This window comes from Merops nubicus, unplaced genomic scaffold, assembly GCF_000691845.1.
Source record: "Merops nubicus isolate BGI_N331 unplaced genomic scaffold, ASM69184v1 scaffold26116, whole genome shotgun sequence".
In the NCBI taxonomy this organism is placed as follows: domain Eukaryota; kingdom Metazoa; phylum Chordata; class Aves; order Coraciiformes; family Meropidae; genus Merops; species Merops nubicus.
Genome location: NW_008614771.1, coordinates 5,000 through 23,259, shown reverse-complemented (window position 1 = coordinate 23,259; position 18,260 = coordinate 5,000). Strand labels below are relative to the sequence as shown.

At 40.5% G+C, this 18,260-nt stretch overlaps 1 protein-coding gene across 1 annotated transcript; it reads left to right on the top strand.

Annotated features, from left to right (window-relative positions):
* Positions 1 to 701: 701 nt before the first annotated feature.
* Positions 702 to 17,288, top strand: EXPH5 (exophilin 5; the record flags this gene model as incomplete). Its single annotated transcript, XM_008942344.1, has 5 exons — positions 702 to 859; positions 3,712 to 3,856; positions 8,356 to 8,404; positions 9,947 to 10,073; positions 11,959 to 17,288. Coding segments are annotated over 5 exons (5,809 nt in total), but the record flags the coding sequence as incomplete, so codon positions are not given.
* Between the last annotated feature and the right edge of the window lie 972 nt (positions 17,289 to 18,260).

Below are 18,260 nucleotides of genomic sequence, written 5' to 3'. Positions count from 1 at the left end.
AGCTTCTTCAGTTGCAGCCACATGTGTGTAGCTTGTTCAGGCTTCACCTCTGTGTGGCAGAACATTCATATTCATTATTAGTTGCTTCCGTACATATTAAACGCAGGCAGAATCACTATGCAGCAAGGAGAGAGGAAAATGTGATAAACTTGTTTGACATGTTGCATGGATACCCATTAACTGAATTGACAACTTGTTATTCTCCTTTACATAGAAAATGTGTGGTGGGCACCTCACTGGCAGGGCCTCAGTGAGTTTCATCTTGAAAATCAGAATAATCTTGTTATTGCTGCTGCTTAAATGAGTGAATAAATATTTCAAGAATTGCTTTGTTACAGTACTATTTATTCTAATTCAATTATTGACTGAACTTAATCTTACTTTCAATTAGTTTTGTAATGCTTATGAATTATTACCTAATTCTGGCAAGGAAGAAGGATGTACTTCTTCGAGGCAGAGGATAATGCAAGCATATGAGTTGTCCACTTACCTTGGCCACACAACCTCATTGTTAAGCTGGAGAACTCTGCTGTCACTAACACTTCTGTGTGATTGCTGTGAATGTATCGTGTCCCACTGTATCTTAAAAAATCGTTATTTGTAGAAATATACTGCAAATGCTTAAATGAATAACAGGGGGAGTTCCTAGTTATGTGCTTGTAATAGCTAAAATGGCTTTAATTTTTTATTCTGCTTTCTAGCAAACTTCTCAAGAGAAAGAAGTCTGAAACAGAGCTGCAGGGAGTGACTGGAGAATGGTTTGAAGAAATACAAAGAAAAAAATTTCAGAATGAAACTGATGTCAACAGAATGCTAAAAACACCATTAGAGCATCAGCTAAGGAAGAACAAAACCATCAGTGAGTTGCATTTTTCCATTTTCTTATCTATATGATAATGGTTGCCAAACTGATGTCTTTTTATTATTTTAGAATGTAATATCTTAGGAGTTTCTGTCTTCTCTTTACAAAGTTTTACCAAAGATACCTGGTAAGCAGTACTGTGTCCAACTCTGGTGTCCTCAGCACAGGAAAGACATGAACCTGTCAGAGCAGTTCCAGAGGAGGGCCACAAAAATGATCAGAGAGCTGGAACACCTCTCTTGTGAGGAAAGGCTGAGAGAGTTGGGGTTGTTCAGCCTGGAGAAGAGAAGGCTCCAGGGAGACCTTACTGCAGCCTTTCAGTACTTAAAGGGGACCTGATAGAAGGATGGGGACAGTCTTTTTAGGAGGGTCTATTGTGACAGGACAAGGGGTAATGGTTTTAAACTAAAGGAAGGCAGATTTAGACTAGATATATGAAAATGTTTTTTTTTACTGTGTGGGTGGTGAAACATTGCAGTGTGTTGCCCAGAGAAGTGGTAGATGTTCCATCTGTGGAGACACTTAAAGTTAGTCTGGATGGGGCTCTGAGCAACCTGATGTAGTTAAAGATGTTCCTGCTCACTGCAAGGGAGTTGGACTTCCAGGGTCCCTCGAAGCATAAAACATTCTATGATTCTATATATTTTCAAAATTACTATGTTTCTTTAAGCAGATTATGTTAAAAGCACAGCTGGGAGTCACAACAGAAAATCGCTGATAATCTTGTCTCAGAGTTAGAATCATAGAACAGCCCAGGCTGGAAGGACATCAAAAGATCTTCTGGTCCAGCCTTTGATGGGAAAGGGAACCTGGATGAGATTATCTGGCACACCATCCAGTCACATCTTGTAAACCTCCAGTGATGGGGACTCTGCCGTGTTGCTGGGTGGGTTGTTCCAGTGATTGATAGTCCTCACTGTAAAAAATCCTTACTTAATCAAGATGAAGGTGCTATAATTATAGTAAATATAGTGTTGGTTTCTCAATCAACACAATAGTGTTTACTTTGTACAGAAACTGTTTCAGCTTTACCTAGTTCTCTTAAAGAAACTAGAAACACCTAAATGACATCTGGAATACGTAGGTCAGCTGAGTTTGGATGAGAGAGGTTGGACTGTACTACTGGAAAACTTGTCCTGGTAACACTGGACTAAAGGCATGCCAGTGCTGGTTATCAGGGTGGGTGACAGCCTGGGAAGTTGGGCTGACCAGCAAGCAGCTCCTGGAGATCTCATTTTACTGGTTCAGTTGCCCATCCAAAATGAATATGCACAAGACACAGTGTCTCTGTACCAAGCATAGCATTCTCTACTGTCTGGTTCACTTTCCATCCAGAAAAGTTTTCATGCATAATACATGCTTTTATTCCATTGACATTTCTGCATGTTTTCACTGCGCTATTCCTATTTGTGCTTCATAGCAACTGGAAGCAGAGTCATGTATTTCAAAAGAAATGTGAAACCCTGAAAATTTTTCTGAAACTGCAGACCTACACAGAACAGATCTGTCTTTCCAGACTCTTTTTCTGCAACATATTCTCTAGGCCACATCTATCTCCTATTTTTCTCTTTCAGAGATGGTCTAATTGATGTGTTATCTAACTAAACTCTGTGTAATTGTGCTCTGGTATTTACCTTGGAAAGCTGCTGTTTCTATTTCAGATCTGAAGAAGGGGTTGCCTCCAAGGCTTGTCTGCTATTTCCAACTGCATAAGTTGGTTTAATAAGGTACTACTTCTACCCTGCAAGCCTTGCTCTGTCTACATCCTTAGACCATCCTAGCTATGGCAGAGTGCTATTAGGACTCTCCTGATGGCACCTTCATTGTCAAGGCGATGTCACCAAGAGGTTAGCCTCCGAAAGGGGTAAAGGATGCAGCATTTTGTAAAACACAGTGATTGTCACTGAAGTGGAAGCCATGTATTACACGCAGGATTTAAATCATGTGGCATAAATTATTCACTTCATTTTGGACGAGGCCCCGTGCTGTTGTTACCAGTGACACTTCTCCAGTCATTGGATAAGCCACTTTCAGGCTGTTGTATTGTTTTGGGCATGCAATGTTTTAAGTGGGGAAAAAAAAAAAAGATGTGGTGCATTATTCCTGGGTGAAGTCTTGCTTCTTTTTGTCCTCCAGTTTCTGTGGCATGTTTTTTCCCTAATCAGTGAGCAATACTCATCCTCTCTTTCACACCAATGGCCAGCTCCTTTTACAGGTAGCCTAGGTTTATGTTCCATTCAAAGAAATTAAATCATAACATTCCCAAAGAAATCATTCATGGCATCTTGCATTTAAAATACAGGTCTGATGTGCAGTTTGTAGCAGAAAAAATGTATCTGAGTGGCCATGGGAATCCCAGCATAAAAAACTGTATGATAGAGACGATACCTTAGTTTCTGTTACTGTTATATAGTTACTCTACAATCTATTAAACTATTGTATATGCAGGGTTGTCATAATTCTTACAACAGTGACAAGAAGGTGCCTAACAATTCTGGGTGCCTTACTTTTTAAGTGTCTAATTTGCCTGTATTTTAAAATGGTTCTGGTTTTCAAATGGTTGAGTGCTGATGACTTTCTGAAAATCAGCCTTATTCATCTCACTTGTAACACCCGAAGCAAATAATACTTTTTGACACTTCAGACCTGTTTATCTTTGTCTTAGTCTTCTAGTTAGTGAATGTAAATTAGTATGTCACATAGGCTGTCCAAAAATGTCAATAAAATGGGATTTTCCTGGCATAAAAGGTAAGCAAAAGAAAATTGTTTACGAAGATGTAACTTTTAATGTATATTTTAATATTGTATTTAGTAAAAACTTGAAACAAATCAAATTTTTATATTTTTAGATCATAAAGAATTAAAAATGTCATCCTGCACAAATCCTCAAGTACAAAAGAACACGCCAGCTTCCTTTCTGGGGTTCAGATCACCTTTTGCATGGCTTTTCTCCTTTAGAAAATCGAGGAAAAACCAAACTCAGAAGCAACCACGGTGAGCTATAATCAGAACATATGTTATTTCCAACCTTTATAAAGTCTATGAATTCTGTTTTGCTTAGTAAACATTGTTAAAATTACTTTTCCAGTCTCTTGCCTGTGACCTCACTAGGAAAACTGGGGTTTTACTTGGTCATGTAATGAGAGATTATCTGTTCTGTGTCAGAAAAATGAGGACTAAGTGGCAAGTAATAGGTAAATTCTCTTGGTTACATCTGTTTTGCTCAGGTGTTGCATAAAGCTTTAAGGGTATGAAAGCCCCTAGACACTGCAGCAGCTGCTCAGCTAATTCCCTCTCAAGAGGACAAGTCGTAAGGCGCTTGGGGATCTGGTGCCCTATGGCTGTGATAAAACAGGAAAGAGTAGCTTTCCCTGGCCGTGGGAGAGAGTACCTGCCCCAGGCAGCTCTCCTGCATCAGTTCCCACCATGTCTAGCCCAGAGGCAGCTCAGAGGCAGGCTGGCAGATTTGGCTCTAGCCGGGAAAACAGGGCGGCCCTCCAGTGCTTTTGTCTTCCGTGCTTCGTCAGGGCTTTGGTTTCAGCTGGATCTGAACCAGAGCTGGGCTCACACAGCGCTGGAGCTGCTCTTTGATGGGCATCCTTCTCCCTTGCCATCCACACAGAAATCTGCTGTTCAGAGGGAACAGGGCTCAGGGGGGCTGCTTTCAGCGTAGTTAGGCTGACTGTTCTCTCCTAAATTTTGTCCTGTGTGGGCAAAGCCACAGCTGAGTGAAATACTATTATTTTGGTGTGCACCTTAGGGTAGTGCTTGGGACTGGCAGTCATAGGTAAATGTGCGTTGTGGAGTGCTGCAAAATTGAAGTATGAAGCTGCAAGATCTTTGGCACAAAGAGCTGATTTTCACTCTGTGAATCTGTGCCTGGTATTCTGGTCCATGCCTGGGGCTCCTAGGTGGCATGATGCTAAAACAAGGGACAGCTATAAAAAACAATGATAGGGAATGCAAGGTTTGAAGAAATCGCGATTTATCTGATGTTTAGGGTTTGTAGCACAGCAGCTTGCCATGGTGGAGTGCTTGTATCAAAGCAGGAGATTTAAGGAGAGATTTGAATAGAGGCTGTGAGGTTAGCTTTGTTCATGTTAACTGGTTAACGATTCTACAGAGAAATGAAGCACAGAAAAAAAAATTTCAAAGTTTGGACACTGATCTATACATGTTGTTGGCTTCCTTTTCTTTCCTGTAACATGGTAATGGCTCTTATGCTGGGACACACCAACACCTGGCCCCAGCTCTCCCTGCAGAATAAAGGGGCACTTGTGTAACTGAGAGTCCCATTTCACAGGTGCTGTATCCAGTGCATGGTAAGGTCACTGATGCACAAGAGAGAGTCTAGGCTTCGCTGTTAAATCTGAGCATTGAAATGATTTCTTAATGTAAGAAGGCAAAACAATAAACCATGCCTACTCATTGCATCAGCTTTTCTAATATGTGTTGTCTAATATCTGGCTTTTCCACAGAAAATCTATCTCAGGCTCCGGTGCCTTTGATTTCTTACAGAGCAGAGCTTGAAAAATAAACAAGTCAATCCTGACGTGTAACTGAGCTGATTGCTACATTTTCTAGTCACGCCTCTCTGTCGAAAACTTCCCCCACCCTCTTCTAGGTGTTGCCGTGGCATGTGGTTTGCTTTATGCATAGACAAAGCACTGAAATAATCTGCCTCTCACCAGGTAAAGTTACTTTGGAGAGCTAGTGAAATACAATAGGAGGCAGCAATGTAAATCCTGTAAGTAAGCCTAACTGGCAGAAGCGTTTAAATAGCTAAATACCGATGGCTGCTTAGAGGGTCCTTTCTGTACTGGACAGTTTCATCAGCTGCGGTGGTGTTTTCCTGTGAGAACAAACTATGGATGCTGCAAAAAAGAGTATGCTTATGTGGGGATACAGAAGATGCTAATAAAAGGTTTGTAACTGTAGTCTGAAGGCAGTGAAATGTTTGATCGCTTTTCTTTCAGAGGTATTTGGTGTTATTGAATTTATCCTTACGCTCTTCTCATGTGTAAGTGTGATTCATACTGGGAAAGAAATGCTGTTTGTGTTTTCAGCATATTTGAGTTGTGTGTTTGGTGCTTACCTGCCTTCTTATGTACTACTAACGAGAATAGCATAGAAGAAAATGGATTACACTCAGACAACTCAGAGGTGGCCTGGGGAAGACAGGTGCCTCAGTGAAAATGCTAATTCACAGCAGATTTTAATTCATGGATTTATATGATTGTTACCAGTTGCAATAGCAGTAAGTAGAGGCATTTTTTACTTTCAATCATATGTTCGGTTGTCATAAAAAAGATATATATGTGTGTAAGTGCAAAGGGATAAAATATAAATTCTTGTTTTCCGTAGTGAGGAGTAATTTTTTGGTGTCAGGTATTTCTGAACTTGAGCAGTAATTTAACTTCTTTTCTGTTTATGAATAATAGATAATGTTTACAAGTATATGTGTGTGTATGCGTGCATGTGTGTGCAAAATAATGTAAACATTGCTCAATATCCTTAACCAAAAAAGAAACTGAATTACTTTTTCCTAAAATCAAGTAATATTTCTCTGGAAGTATGCATAACTTTAATTGTGAAATGTTGAAAAACTTTTAAAAGTTTGAAAAAATAATGAGGCGGTTTGAGAAGTGGAGGGATTGGCATAGTGAAAAGATTAAAATAACCTTGTCTGTATAAGTTGTCAGGGAGGAAAATAAAGCAGAAAGCCAGGACCAGTTATTTCTGAAAGAACAGTGACAACAAAGACATGGAGAAATTTAGAATAATGCCAGAGGTGCCAATGAAAATTAAATTTTTGCCTAGACTATCAAAAGACATTTCTAACTAACATGTCTACTTCATGCAGCTTCATTGCAAGGAGCAATTAACCCAACACCTAGCACAGTACCAGGCAGGGAGAACTCTACAGCAGCTTTGCACAGTAAAACTGAAGAAGAGAGCTTCTAACAAAGTTTTCACATTTTAGTTTTGCATACAGTTAAAATTAAGGTAACTCACTAAGCCACAGGATTTCATTGATCTTGGTGTGCAGGAAATCACTCTACGAACTCTGAAATGTGAGTTTCATTCTTACTTTGTTGTAGATGCATTAAAACATATTCAACGTTATTTTAGTTTAAAGGAAGAGCTACATACGTCTCTGAGTCCTGGTTCTTTAAGCTTCATTCACAGGGAGCAGTAACCCACTGTGTTACTGGCTGTTCACGTTCAGTGCTACAAGGAAAAATCAGGAACTTCAGATTCAGCTTGGATGGATGGATCCTAAGCCCACTGAGGTCAACAGGCTCGTTTCCTTTGGTTTCAGTTGGACCCCATGTCAGAGAGGAATCCTGGTTTTACAGTTCACAATTACAGAAGCAAAAACAAATTGCACCTTTCAACTGTTCTTCCCTGCCTGCAAGCACATTGCAAACAAATGACAAAGCACTTCAGGAGGAAAGGCTGGGCCACAAAGAACCTGCCAACAAGCCGGTTTATACTTGCTGTTGAAGCACAATAAAGTAGTCTGCCTGAGCACAGGAAGGTTTTAAGAGCCTAAGAACAAGGTCATTCAAAAAGACTTTGAGACAAACAGGACTGAGCAGAACTGTCTTCCCCTATTTCACTTGCTCTCAAGTTTTAACTTCCTGGGAAACAACAGTTTGTGAGACAAGGAAGAACTGGCAATGAGCACAAGCTGAGCAGCATTTCCTTCAGGGCTTTTGAAGGGGCTGGGTTTGCTTAGTTGTAAAATAAAGATCTGCAGACTCAAACAGACTCAGTGAAGTCAAGCCTTGTTTCTTTAGTTTATTTTGTATTTGTATGTCTGTAAGTTGCCCCGTGGAACAGAATAACTTTTATGTTCAGGGCTTCTCAGCTTGTTCCAACCACTGCATTACTCACAGACGCTCCAGCCAGCTCTCTGCCAAGTGCTTGCAGTCCTGTATAGCTTAGGAAAGCAGATAAGCCTTCTATAATGTGTTAAAAATTGATAATTAAAGGCTGTTTCCAGTTAATAGCAGCAAGTTCCAAAGTTCACACTGAAAACAATCTACTGTTTGTCTCTCCTCCTGTGCAGGGGCAGAGCACAGCTCTGTGTCTGAGCAGGGTGGAACGCAAGAGAAAAACAATAGAATCACAGGTGCAAACCACTTACAGATTTAGAAATAATTAACTCCTGCTCTTAGTAGTAGCTTCTAAATGATTTTTGTCTGGAAAAGAAAGTAATACCATCTTATTGTAAGGCTGGATTGAAACAGTTACTTTATGGCTCTTGCAGACACTGAGCTATCAGTAAACTGACTTCATTCTTGGCTGTGCACCCAGGACATTGCAAGCTGACAAGGCTGAACTGAATGGTACTCTTCCCCAACATTTTTTTGTTAGCAGAACTTTTTAGGGGGGAAGGGTGGATTCATCATAGTCTTTTTTCAGATGCTTCTGAGATAACGTCACGTTCTTTTTCTAAGCAAACTTTTCAATCCTTCTGCCTACAGATATGACAATTCTGCTAGCCCCACTTCGAAAGTGGAAGAAATGGCAACGGTAAGTAGCTTCATTGTTAGCAATGTGTAAACCACAGATTTTTCAAAACTCAGTCCCCTTTGTTTAAGCTGTTGATATAATGCCTGTTTAAATAGTATACTTACCAGTTCTTATTTTAAACATCAAGTAAAATGTCTGCATTGTGAGCCTCTTGAATGCAGTAGAATGAGCTTGTGCTGTTAACCATGCAAGGCCAAAGCTTTCCTAGGTAAGCCCTAAGTCTGGCTCTGATCAGGTTTCAGTTCTCTCTTAATGACGGAATAATTACGTGGGTAATTTCCTAGATGAAAACCCTCATGTATTTTGGCAGCCTAACCAACCTGCAAATAGGTCAAAACTCAATACTGAATAAATAATCTAGTGTATTTACTTTGTTTCTTTTCATTTGTACAAGAGTGGAAAAGAATACCTGACTTGGGCAGGCAGTACACTAGAGCCTCTCCTGTAACATCTCCATGTGCAGAATTACTGAGTAAATGTAAATTTTGACAGTAGGAAATTATTTTTTGACTGAATGTTCCATTCTATAAGCACAAGCTCAATTTCAGGATGAAACAACAGATTTATTTCTGATGTAATTTAAATGCACGCTGTTGAAATAAACAGATTTCCTCCAAGGATTATATTTGCTGGTTTAATTACTTTATTGCCCTGTATTACTAACATGTCTTTCCTCCTCTTCAGTTGTGTGGTATAACCACGGATGGGACTAAGAAGTTATACAGTATATAATCAAAGGTATAGAGGAGGTAATTTGGCCACCTCCCTTCTCTCCTATTTCAAAAACAAAGGCATAATCTATATCAGTGAACAAAGATCTTATCAGAAAATCCTATTATAGAAATAGGCTATTATAGCTAGACAAGTAAAACATTACAAGTATTGACAACTAAAAAGTAGTAAGGGTTTTTATTTTAAAAAAAAGAGGAAGTGTCTTAACTAAAATAAATCAGTTCAGCAGTTGTCTGCATTTCTACCATCTGAGAAAGTGAGTGGAGAGAAATATGGATGGGATAGGAACCTCTCAAGCTTCATATGTAAACTAAACTCAGATGGGGAATCGGATGACATTTTCCCCACTGCTACGGTAATTTATCACACCCCCCAAAGTGCTGTCTTGCAATATGAAAATTGACTGTGGTGTTAAATTGTAAATCTCCATTAGGAGGTCAGTGTGTGAATTTTACAATGTCCTGGTCAAGGAAGAAGTGATTAGGAAAAACTAAAAAGACACAATGCAATAAGGATGCATATGGAAAAAATAAGTAAACTATGCCCCTTATAAGATATTATAACTCATGTATCAAAACATGCTACAGTGTGAGGACAGGATGAGAAAACCTCCTTATTATGTCTGTGAAAGTCTCTAAAATGCATGCAACTTTACAATCCTCAGTTATAGATTTTAATACAGTATTTAATGGACCCACAAAGAGCTTACTGACCTCTGTGATTTGTGACACGATTTGTGCTGCGACATGCAAAATGTGATTTGAGCCCACATGTAGAACTAAAACCACTTTGCCTTACAATTTTCAACAGGCTGAAACGTGCAATTCTGCAATGTCAGCTGAAAGAAGTGGTCTTTCTTTTGATGCAAACCAAAATGATATGATGGAGAAAAGTACACAGGAATGGAATGAACAGCTAGAGAAGGAGTTTTTCAGTGGTAAGTGTGTCTCCTTACTTTGTTCCAGTATTATCACTACCAGAAGTGACTGTGGTGAGTGGTTTCAGAGAATTTTCTGCAAAAGCATAGGCTGTAAAGATGCAGCTCATTACTTTCTAGCGTAGTGGCTATTTTTTGCTGGCTTTGTCTGACAGCAGAATCTCTGCTTTGAGACTGACTTCAAGATGTGTCAGTGGTCACTGTTAAGAGTGCATTACTTCACATGCTGCTCCAGTTCAGAAGAATTACACCTTAAAAGAATACATTTCTTTCTGCTGGTTCTCACGGAAGCCCATATCACATCCTTTAAATGCAGACATAACAGTTGTATGAGAAGAATTTCATCCCAGTTTTCTGCATGCATAACTTAGATAATGATGCATTAGTGGACCTGGTTTTGTGAACTGTAAAGCCTCAAACCACAAGAAGCAAGAGGCATTATGGCATTCAGTTAGCTTTCTGGGAGCCTTCATAGCACCAGTCAAAAGTTCCTGATTTTTTTTTTTTTTTAACTGCTGGGAAGTGAGGCAAGCTCAGACCCAGCCTATGGAAATACAGAGGTGTTCTTCCATAAACTTTCTCAAATTAAAAAAAAAATACAATGTCCATGACTATTACTTCCTACCACCCAAAATGACAGGAGATCACAGATGGAAAGCGTGATGAGGAAGCAGTGGGTGCACTGTGCTGGCAGAGAAGAGCAGGGCATGGTGGAGAGTGGTTCTTATGAAACTCATGTCTGTCACCACGTTTGGGTGTCAGTCATAACAGTACACACTTGCCCACTGAGAGAGAAAAAGCATACATATCTTGGCTGGTGTCCTCCAGATGGGAGAGTCAGAAACCACTTGTCTCTTTCTTGTTCAAACTGACTCTCTCAGGAGTCTTCTCTCTTCTGTGCTGAGGAGAAACTTAGAACAATGAAAATTTTCATACCTTTGTATCACTTTTTATTCCAGCTATACATACCTAGCAATGCTTTCTTAATGATTCTGTACTGTTAGCACACATCTATAATGACTGATCAGTCAGCCTTTTTCACTGAAATGGATTAGGAAATGCTGTAACAAGCCAGCCATATCCTTTTGTGTTTATATCTTACGTGTGCTATTCTCAAAGTACAAAAAGAATACAATTAGCAAAGGTATAATTGGTTCTGCCAATAAAAATATTTTAAATACATTGGTGTCACTTAGTCTTATGACTGAATATCTTGGTTAACTGACCTGTATAGTGTTTAATTTCAGTTTATGAGACTGCTTGTCAGCTTTGTTTTTAGAATGAATCATAGGTTCCTATCTATTTCACTACTCTTTTTTATCCAGAAAATGCCATTTTCAGTGCATATTTTTAAAGGAAGATGCTACAATTTAGTGAACTTATTTGCTGAATGAAACAAACAGTGGACATGCCAGACCACCAAAAATGCTTGTTTGATGGTTTGCAGGATTCTGTTTTCTTACAGTTACATCATAACTGTGCTTTGTGGATACACAGAAGGGTTTGCCTACTGATTCAAGGATTTTTTGCGTACAAACTAGGTTTGGGATGTTTACACACACACATGAACACAGACACGTGCAGTCCATGAGTAAGAAGTCAGACTACGAATGGTTTTGTTTTTCTTTTAAATAGTGCAAAGACTAGCATTTACATAAAATGCATTTTTAAGATCAGTCATGGAGCGGCACATGTTTTTATGTGTAGTCATAATGGGTGACTGCTGTGGAGGAAAAATGTGTGGTTTGGGAGGGCTTTTAAATGCTGAGAAGCTGACTCCTTTCAAAACCAGTTCTGATTACTAATTTAGCACATGAAGTTTAAACATTAATAGAAGATTATTACAGAAAACAAAACGTAAGTATCATTTTTTTTCCCTGTGCAGTTCTAAATGATCTGGATGACCAGCTGGCCCAGGAACAAGCCCAAGAGCCGGTGGACAGGACAATTTCTACTAGCAGTGCATCAGATGTCCAATGCAGTGGTGCTTTTCCTACTTCAAAGAGGCAGCCTGCTGGTAGGGGGCAACACAGGAATGACTGGAGCGACGTGCCTAGCACATTTTTCCCAGAGGGGCTGAGAACAATAAGAGCCAAAGATGAACACAGTGTCTTCATCAGACCAAGGAAATTACACAGTGCATATATGAACTGGCAGCAGACAGCCTTTCCAGAAGATTACAGGTATGGTGATCCAGTTGATGGAAATCCTCATCTGCTAAGCAGCAGGCTGTCTTCCACTTCTTTCGGACGGTCTTCAGAAGGTAGCTTATATCCTCCTTCCATAACACGGAACAGTGGCTTTAGGCACAAGTGTTGTATGAACAGGGATTCAGCTGGCAGAAGTTACTCTGTATGTTCCCTTCAGAGATGTCCATCATCAGTATCTTCTGACCAGCTGTTGGCATCTAGTTCACAGCATCCATTGGCACAGGAGAGCAACAATGGTTTTCTACCAAGGTTTGGTCGACAGAACCCAAAAAGAATTCCTCTGTCTTCTATTGTATGGAACAACACACCAGACTCTCCTAGACAAACATCAACTCCAGAAAAAATGTTTAGAACCCAGTCACTGATGGAGTTTCACGCTACAGACCATGGTAGATATTCTAGTTCTTTGCGAGAAACCAAGAAATACACAAGCTACCACTCAAAACACCACTACAGAAGATCTATTTCAAGCAGTAGTTGCCTTAGCAGAGTTAGTTGCCCCGACAAAGCTACTTCTCCATTGCCCTTTGATAACTGGGAAAATTATCCGTTGTACAAATCGGAAAATAATCTCTCCAGATCCTACTACAAAGATACTTCTTCTCATAGCAAGTTGTATGCAAACCAGAAAAACACTCCTTATGGAAAAAAGGACAGTTATCCTTCTTGGGCTGATATTCCTCAGTATTACAATGATGAGGTGTTTATTTCTCCTGATGCCAGCTTTGAAGTGCTTATGGCTAATTTAAATGACCAGCAGTGGGCACATACAAAGAATGCCAAGTTTGGTTCACAGCGCCTGCAGAATGATTTTCACATGTATTCTCCAGAAAATACAAATATCAAGAGGATAACAAGAAGTGCAAGCAGAACTTTTTCAGAATTCACTGAGGGCTGTCGGCCTTGGCGAAGTTCTAACTCTTCAGTGTCTTCATTGAGTGTCAGAAGTGATGAGTCAGTCTTTTCTAATTTGAAGGACCAAACAAAAGGACTGGAGAGAAGTTCAGTCGTTTCTGCCAAAAGAAGTGCTAAGGCAGAATTTACACAAATAGAAAAGGTCGAAGGTACGAAACTCTCAGATGAGGACATACTGTTACAGTCAGCGGCTCGGCAAGCAGATAGAAACCACATCAACACCCGGAGTTTTCCCTTCAACAGCCCTGCTTCTGCCACCTTGCAAAGTGATGCCTCTCTCTTTAACACAGTAAGATTAAAGAGACAAACCCAGGTCACTGCCAGAGGAGATACTGCAAGAATGTATACATCAAATGGTGATAAAAGAAATACACACATGAAGGAAAACAGTTGCCCACTCAACGGTGTGTTCAGTCAGCCTTCCTGCATTTTGCCAGCTGATGAGAGCAGGAGGGAACCTTTTCTTCCATGTCAGAAAGAATGGGAACATAATCTGCATTATGCAGCAAAAAGAGAGGCCATCAAACAGGGCAGCTGGAGTGCAGAAGCCATTAACCAAGCTACTCCAAAGAGACTGTCCTCAGTGCTGAATATTGCTTCTGCTCCATCCACTGAAAAATTAGCAAACTGCCAAGGCATGTTGCCTCATCCTCCTGAATGTTCATCTAGCTCCTCACAAAGCTCTTCACAAACACTTTCTCATAAAGACAGTTTGAAATGTTCTAAAGTAAATTGCACAGTTATTGAATCACAAGCAGTAGGTGGAAAAACAGCTCAAGTGAGCAGAATAGGTGTTACCAAAAAAAATTCACAGAAAACACTGCAAAATACAAGCACTTTAGTTAATAATGACTGCAATGGACAATTCACTACTAGTTCTCCACAAAATGGAAATTCTGAAAATATTTATATGCATAGCTTTGATGGAGACTCCAAGATCTTTGAACGTAGTCTAAGTTACTTTTGCCTTGAAAATGAAGGTGGAACAATAGCGAGTAGTTCACCTTGTATTAAAAGGCTCCACAAGCAGGATGGCTTGCTGAGACATACCAGTAGCTGCAGTGTTGCTGGCTCCCCTGGCAGAAACAGCCTCACATCTCCTGACCCACTTGTTATTTATTACACCTTGCCTAGAAAATCGGCCAGCATTGCTGGTAGTGTTATGTCAGATACGCCCATCTCTTTGCCTAGAGAAAGCAGAACAACATGCAGTTGTTTAAGGTCTGAAACACCATGCAGGGCTGATGGCTTTTGTTCTGATCAAAGAGATGTGTCTTGTTTAAACTCAAAACATTCCTTCTTAACATCAGCAGCATTAAATGCTGCCACAAGTAACAAAGAAAAAGATTACCCCAGTCCTTTAGCAGGAAGTCCCAGTGACTCAGGAAGTAGTAGTACCTCAGCTGAACTGACAGACAGATGTAAACATCTAAGCAGAAGAGAATCCTCTGTGGTTTCAGATTGTAAGGAGAGGGGAAATTTTTTGCAGAAATATAAAACTACAAGCACATTTACAGTTTGTGTTGATGAAGATCATGTCAAGTATCATGAACTAATTTCAGTTTATTACACATTACCACGGAGGCATTCCAGAACATTTTGTAGCCTCTTCAGAGATAATCCAGAGGATGCAGATGTACCTTGTCCCAAGGAAAATGCTCAGTCACCAAGAATACAAAACAAGAAAAATGAAGGTCACGTTAGTTTAGCAAATGTGTTTTTCCCCAGTAGTTTGGAAAAAGAGGTCCCTCCATATTCTTGTGACAAAGTATCTTCAGCTCTGGTGACACCTCAGAACTTAGGAACTACTGATACTACTGAAGAAGAGAATTCCCACTTATCTCCTAGCTCTGAGAATATACATACTTCAAAGTCAATGAGTATGGTTCGTAGCAGGAAAGATAGTTCAGCAGATCTTTCATTAGCAGAAAATGTGCTTTCTGACACAGTGACAAAAGAAATTTCCTTTGGTGGTCCACAGTCCACTGCAGTAGTGGCTAAGTCAGGTAAGGCCATTTCTGATGCTTCAAGCAGCTCAAATACAGAAATATGTCTAAAAGAAAGGAAGGAAATTTTACAAACGTCCACACCGGTACTGTCCACTTTATCAAGCCCTCCCAAGCCAGGCAGATGTTTAGAGAATCCTTTGTATTCTACTTCAACAAACAAAAATACTATACAGAAGGGAAATTCTGAAAACTGCTGTCAGCCCCCTACAGTGAACACCAGTAAAAATCTGAACAGTTTACTAGTCCATGCAAGAGAGAAGAGTTCCCTTGGAAGGAAGGGTAGCACAGAGCGTGCTGACATGCCACTTCCTCCTGTGGAAGACACATACAGGGACAACAGTACTGGAGTCAAGCAGAGAGTAAACTTCCTGCACCAAACCACCTCTCTGTATGATAATAAATGTAGTGGACTGCAATTAGGGGCTGACAGTTCAAGAAAAAATGTGAATGATTTAGACTCTTGTAGCAAAGTGCTTTCAGAGTCTCAGAACAAAGCCTCTGAGGTAAGCACAGCTTCCAGTGCTGGTCCATTACTTCAGCTAGACAAAGTGGTTAGCAGAGATATAGATGAATTAAAGAATTCAGAAATTAAAAAAGAGCAAAATGCAGAGAGTACTCAGATGGCTAAAGATTATAGTGGTTTGCAGGAATCAGAGAAGCACAGTGAAGGCAGTCTGAACAGTAACTGTGAGGATAAAGTCCTCAGGGTTACACCCGATCAGAAGGTAACAGAGGGTGCAGAAGACGAGAACAAGCGTCTCTCTGACTGCACAAGAGACAAAGTCAAAGATATAGAAAAAAGGAAAAACAGACCTTCAGTTAAAAATAAACTGGCAGCTGTTTACAAAACAAGTCGGAAATTTTCAAGTAAAAATTTACCTGCTAGACCACACGTAAGTAATATTTTTTCACAGAACAATGGAAGTACTACTTTAGAGGTTGACGTGTCCCTTGACTCACCAGTTTCAACAGGCTCCCATCAGCCATGCCTGCAGTTGGACAGTGAAAATCAGAATCGCAGTCTGGACCCTGATAAGCATATGCCAAGAACAAGAACAGCTGAGAATAAGAAGACTGGAAAGCAGAATGATCCTTCTTTACTTGTTAAAAACACCAGTTGGAGGTCTTTTACAAGCTCATACACCCAGAAGGAAGCCATCAGTCCCAAAAAACCTACAGCAAAAGTGGAAAATAGACCAAGTGTTAAAACCCAATTACCAAATAAAGCAGGAACCACAAGAAATAAGAATTCCCAAACACCTGATCCCAGGTTAGAAAGCAAAAGCCAGCCCATCTCTCCCAATGCTACTACAGCAAACCCACTGGATGATGAGAAACAAAGAGCTAGCAGTCGTGCCTGCAGTCCTCCCGTGCCACTTCTTACTGACAAGAACTCAAACACGTGTGTGAATAGCTGCTTGCTGGCAGACATGTGTCCAGAGCAAAACCTGACTTCCAAGACAGTGCTTGGTCAGTGTCAAAATAATTCTCAGTCTGCCAGCTTAAAAAATGCTAACTTGCATAGCCATCAGTTGCACAAGAGTCATGCCAAACTGCGTGAGCGTCACCTTTCTGAGGGTGTTTGTGCTCGAGATGCCAATGAGACCTTTGCCTTGGGAAGCAATTTTCTACCAAAAGATGGTGTACACGGGAAGAGATTTAAGTCCTACTCGGAGCTGCTGTCTTGTGATGAGAATGAAAACTGGGCATCAGATGATGAAAAATCTTACAGCACTAGAAATCTGATGTATCCTTCTGTTGAATTTGGCATATTTGGCAAAGAGCAACAGTTGGCTTTCCTGGAAAATATCAAGAGGTCACTCACAGAAGGGCGATTATGGAGACCTTGTCTTCTTAATAACCCTGGTGCTCTCAGGGATGGGGAAGCCCCTTCTATAAACAGGGCTGAGCTTTTGAGCTCAAGTTCTGCTGGGAGCAAAATGTCATCGGCTGCTTCGTCCCCCCGAGAGCTGACTGACACCTATGGGGAAGACCCAGCAGCTTATTCGGACTCGGACAGCGATACCACCACCGACGATGAATACTACCTAGATGAGATAGATAAAGAATCAGAGCTATGAAGGGCTGTGGTACTGAGATGACATGATAGCTTGGTAATTTCTGGGCGGGAAAACCACGCAGAATAATTTGAGCCAGTTGTGCTGCTACAAATTGGTATGACTTCATCAGTTTTAAAGAAGTTAGTATGTTATGTTAGCTGAGCATCTGACTTTTGTATTAAATATGTGGCTTCACCACTGTTGTTTCTCCGAGCAGGGAAAAAGAATGTTAAAAGTTCCCTTCCCAGTAATAGAAGGTAAACAGCTGTGGAGCTCTGGGCAGTGTAACTGCAGGGATGGCTTTCCTCTGAGTCAGCAAGCAGTGGCTTAGGCTCCTGACAGCTACGCAGCGCTGGAATGGATAAATTCTAGCTTGAGCTGCTTTTTCTTACAAGACTTAACAGAAAACCAAGAGGTTACTTTGCTGATCAATTTACATTTCTTCAGTTTTCCTCATTTACCAGCTCGATGCAAATAATAATGCAAATCCATCCCACCCAACAAACATGCCCACAAAATGAAACCTCTTCAATTTTTACAGCATATTCTGTATGAATGTTCTTCTGCATTCCTGAGAAGTGTAGCAGCAATCTCCCTGGTGGCATTTGTTCTGCCATGCAGCTGAGGTGGATTCCACACCTGGATTTTTCTCCTCAGCTCTGCAAGACAGTGAGCAATGTGAGTTAGAGATGTGCTGCTGGTGCATGGGAGACAGCGCAGCAAAGGACACAGCACTGGAAAACTCACCCAAACTCCTGAAGGTGGTAAGAAACACAGCTGAGTAAGGAAGGCTGCTCTTCAGACACGAGAGATTGATAACCGGCAAAGCTTTGGTTACAGCTGAGATGAATGGCCAGATTTCTGCCTTTGACTTAGGAACTGATTAATTTGGATTAATAGTCTGACACTTTAAACCCTATTTATTTCCTATACAACCTCATAGGCTGAGTCCTAAGTTGTCCTAAGAGTGGGAAGACAACCATAACCAATACT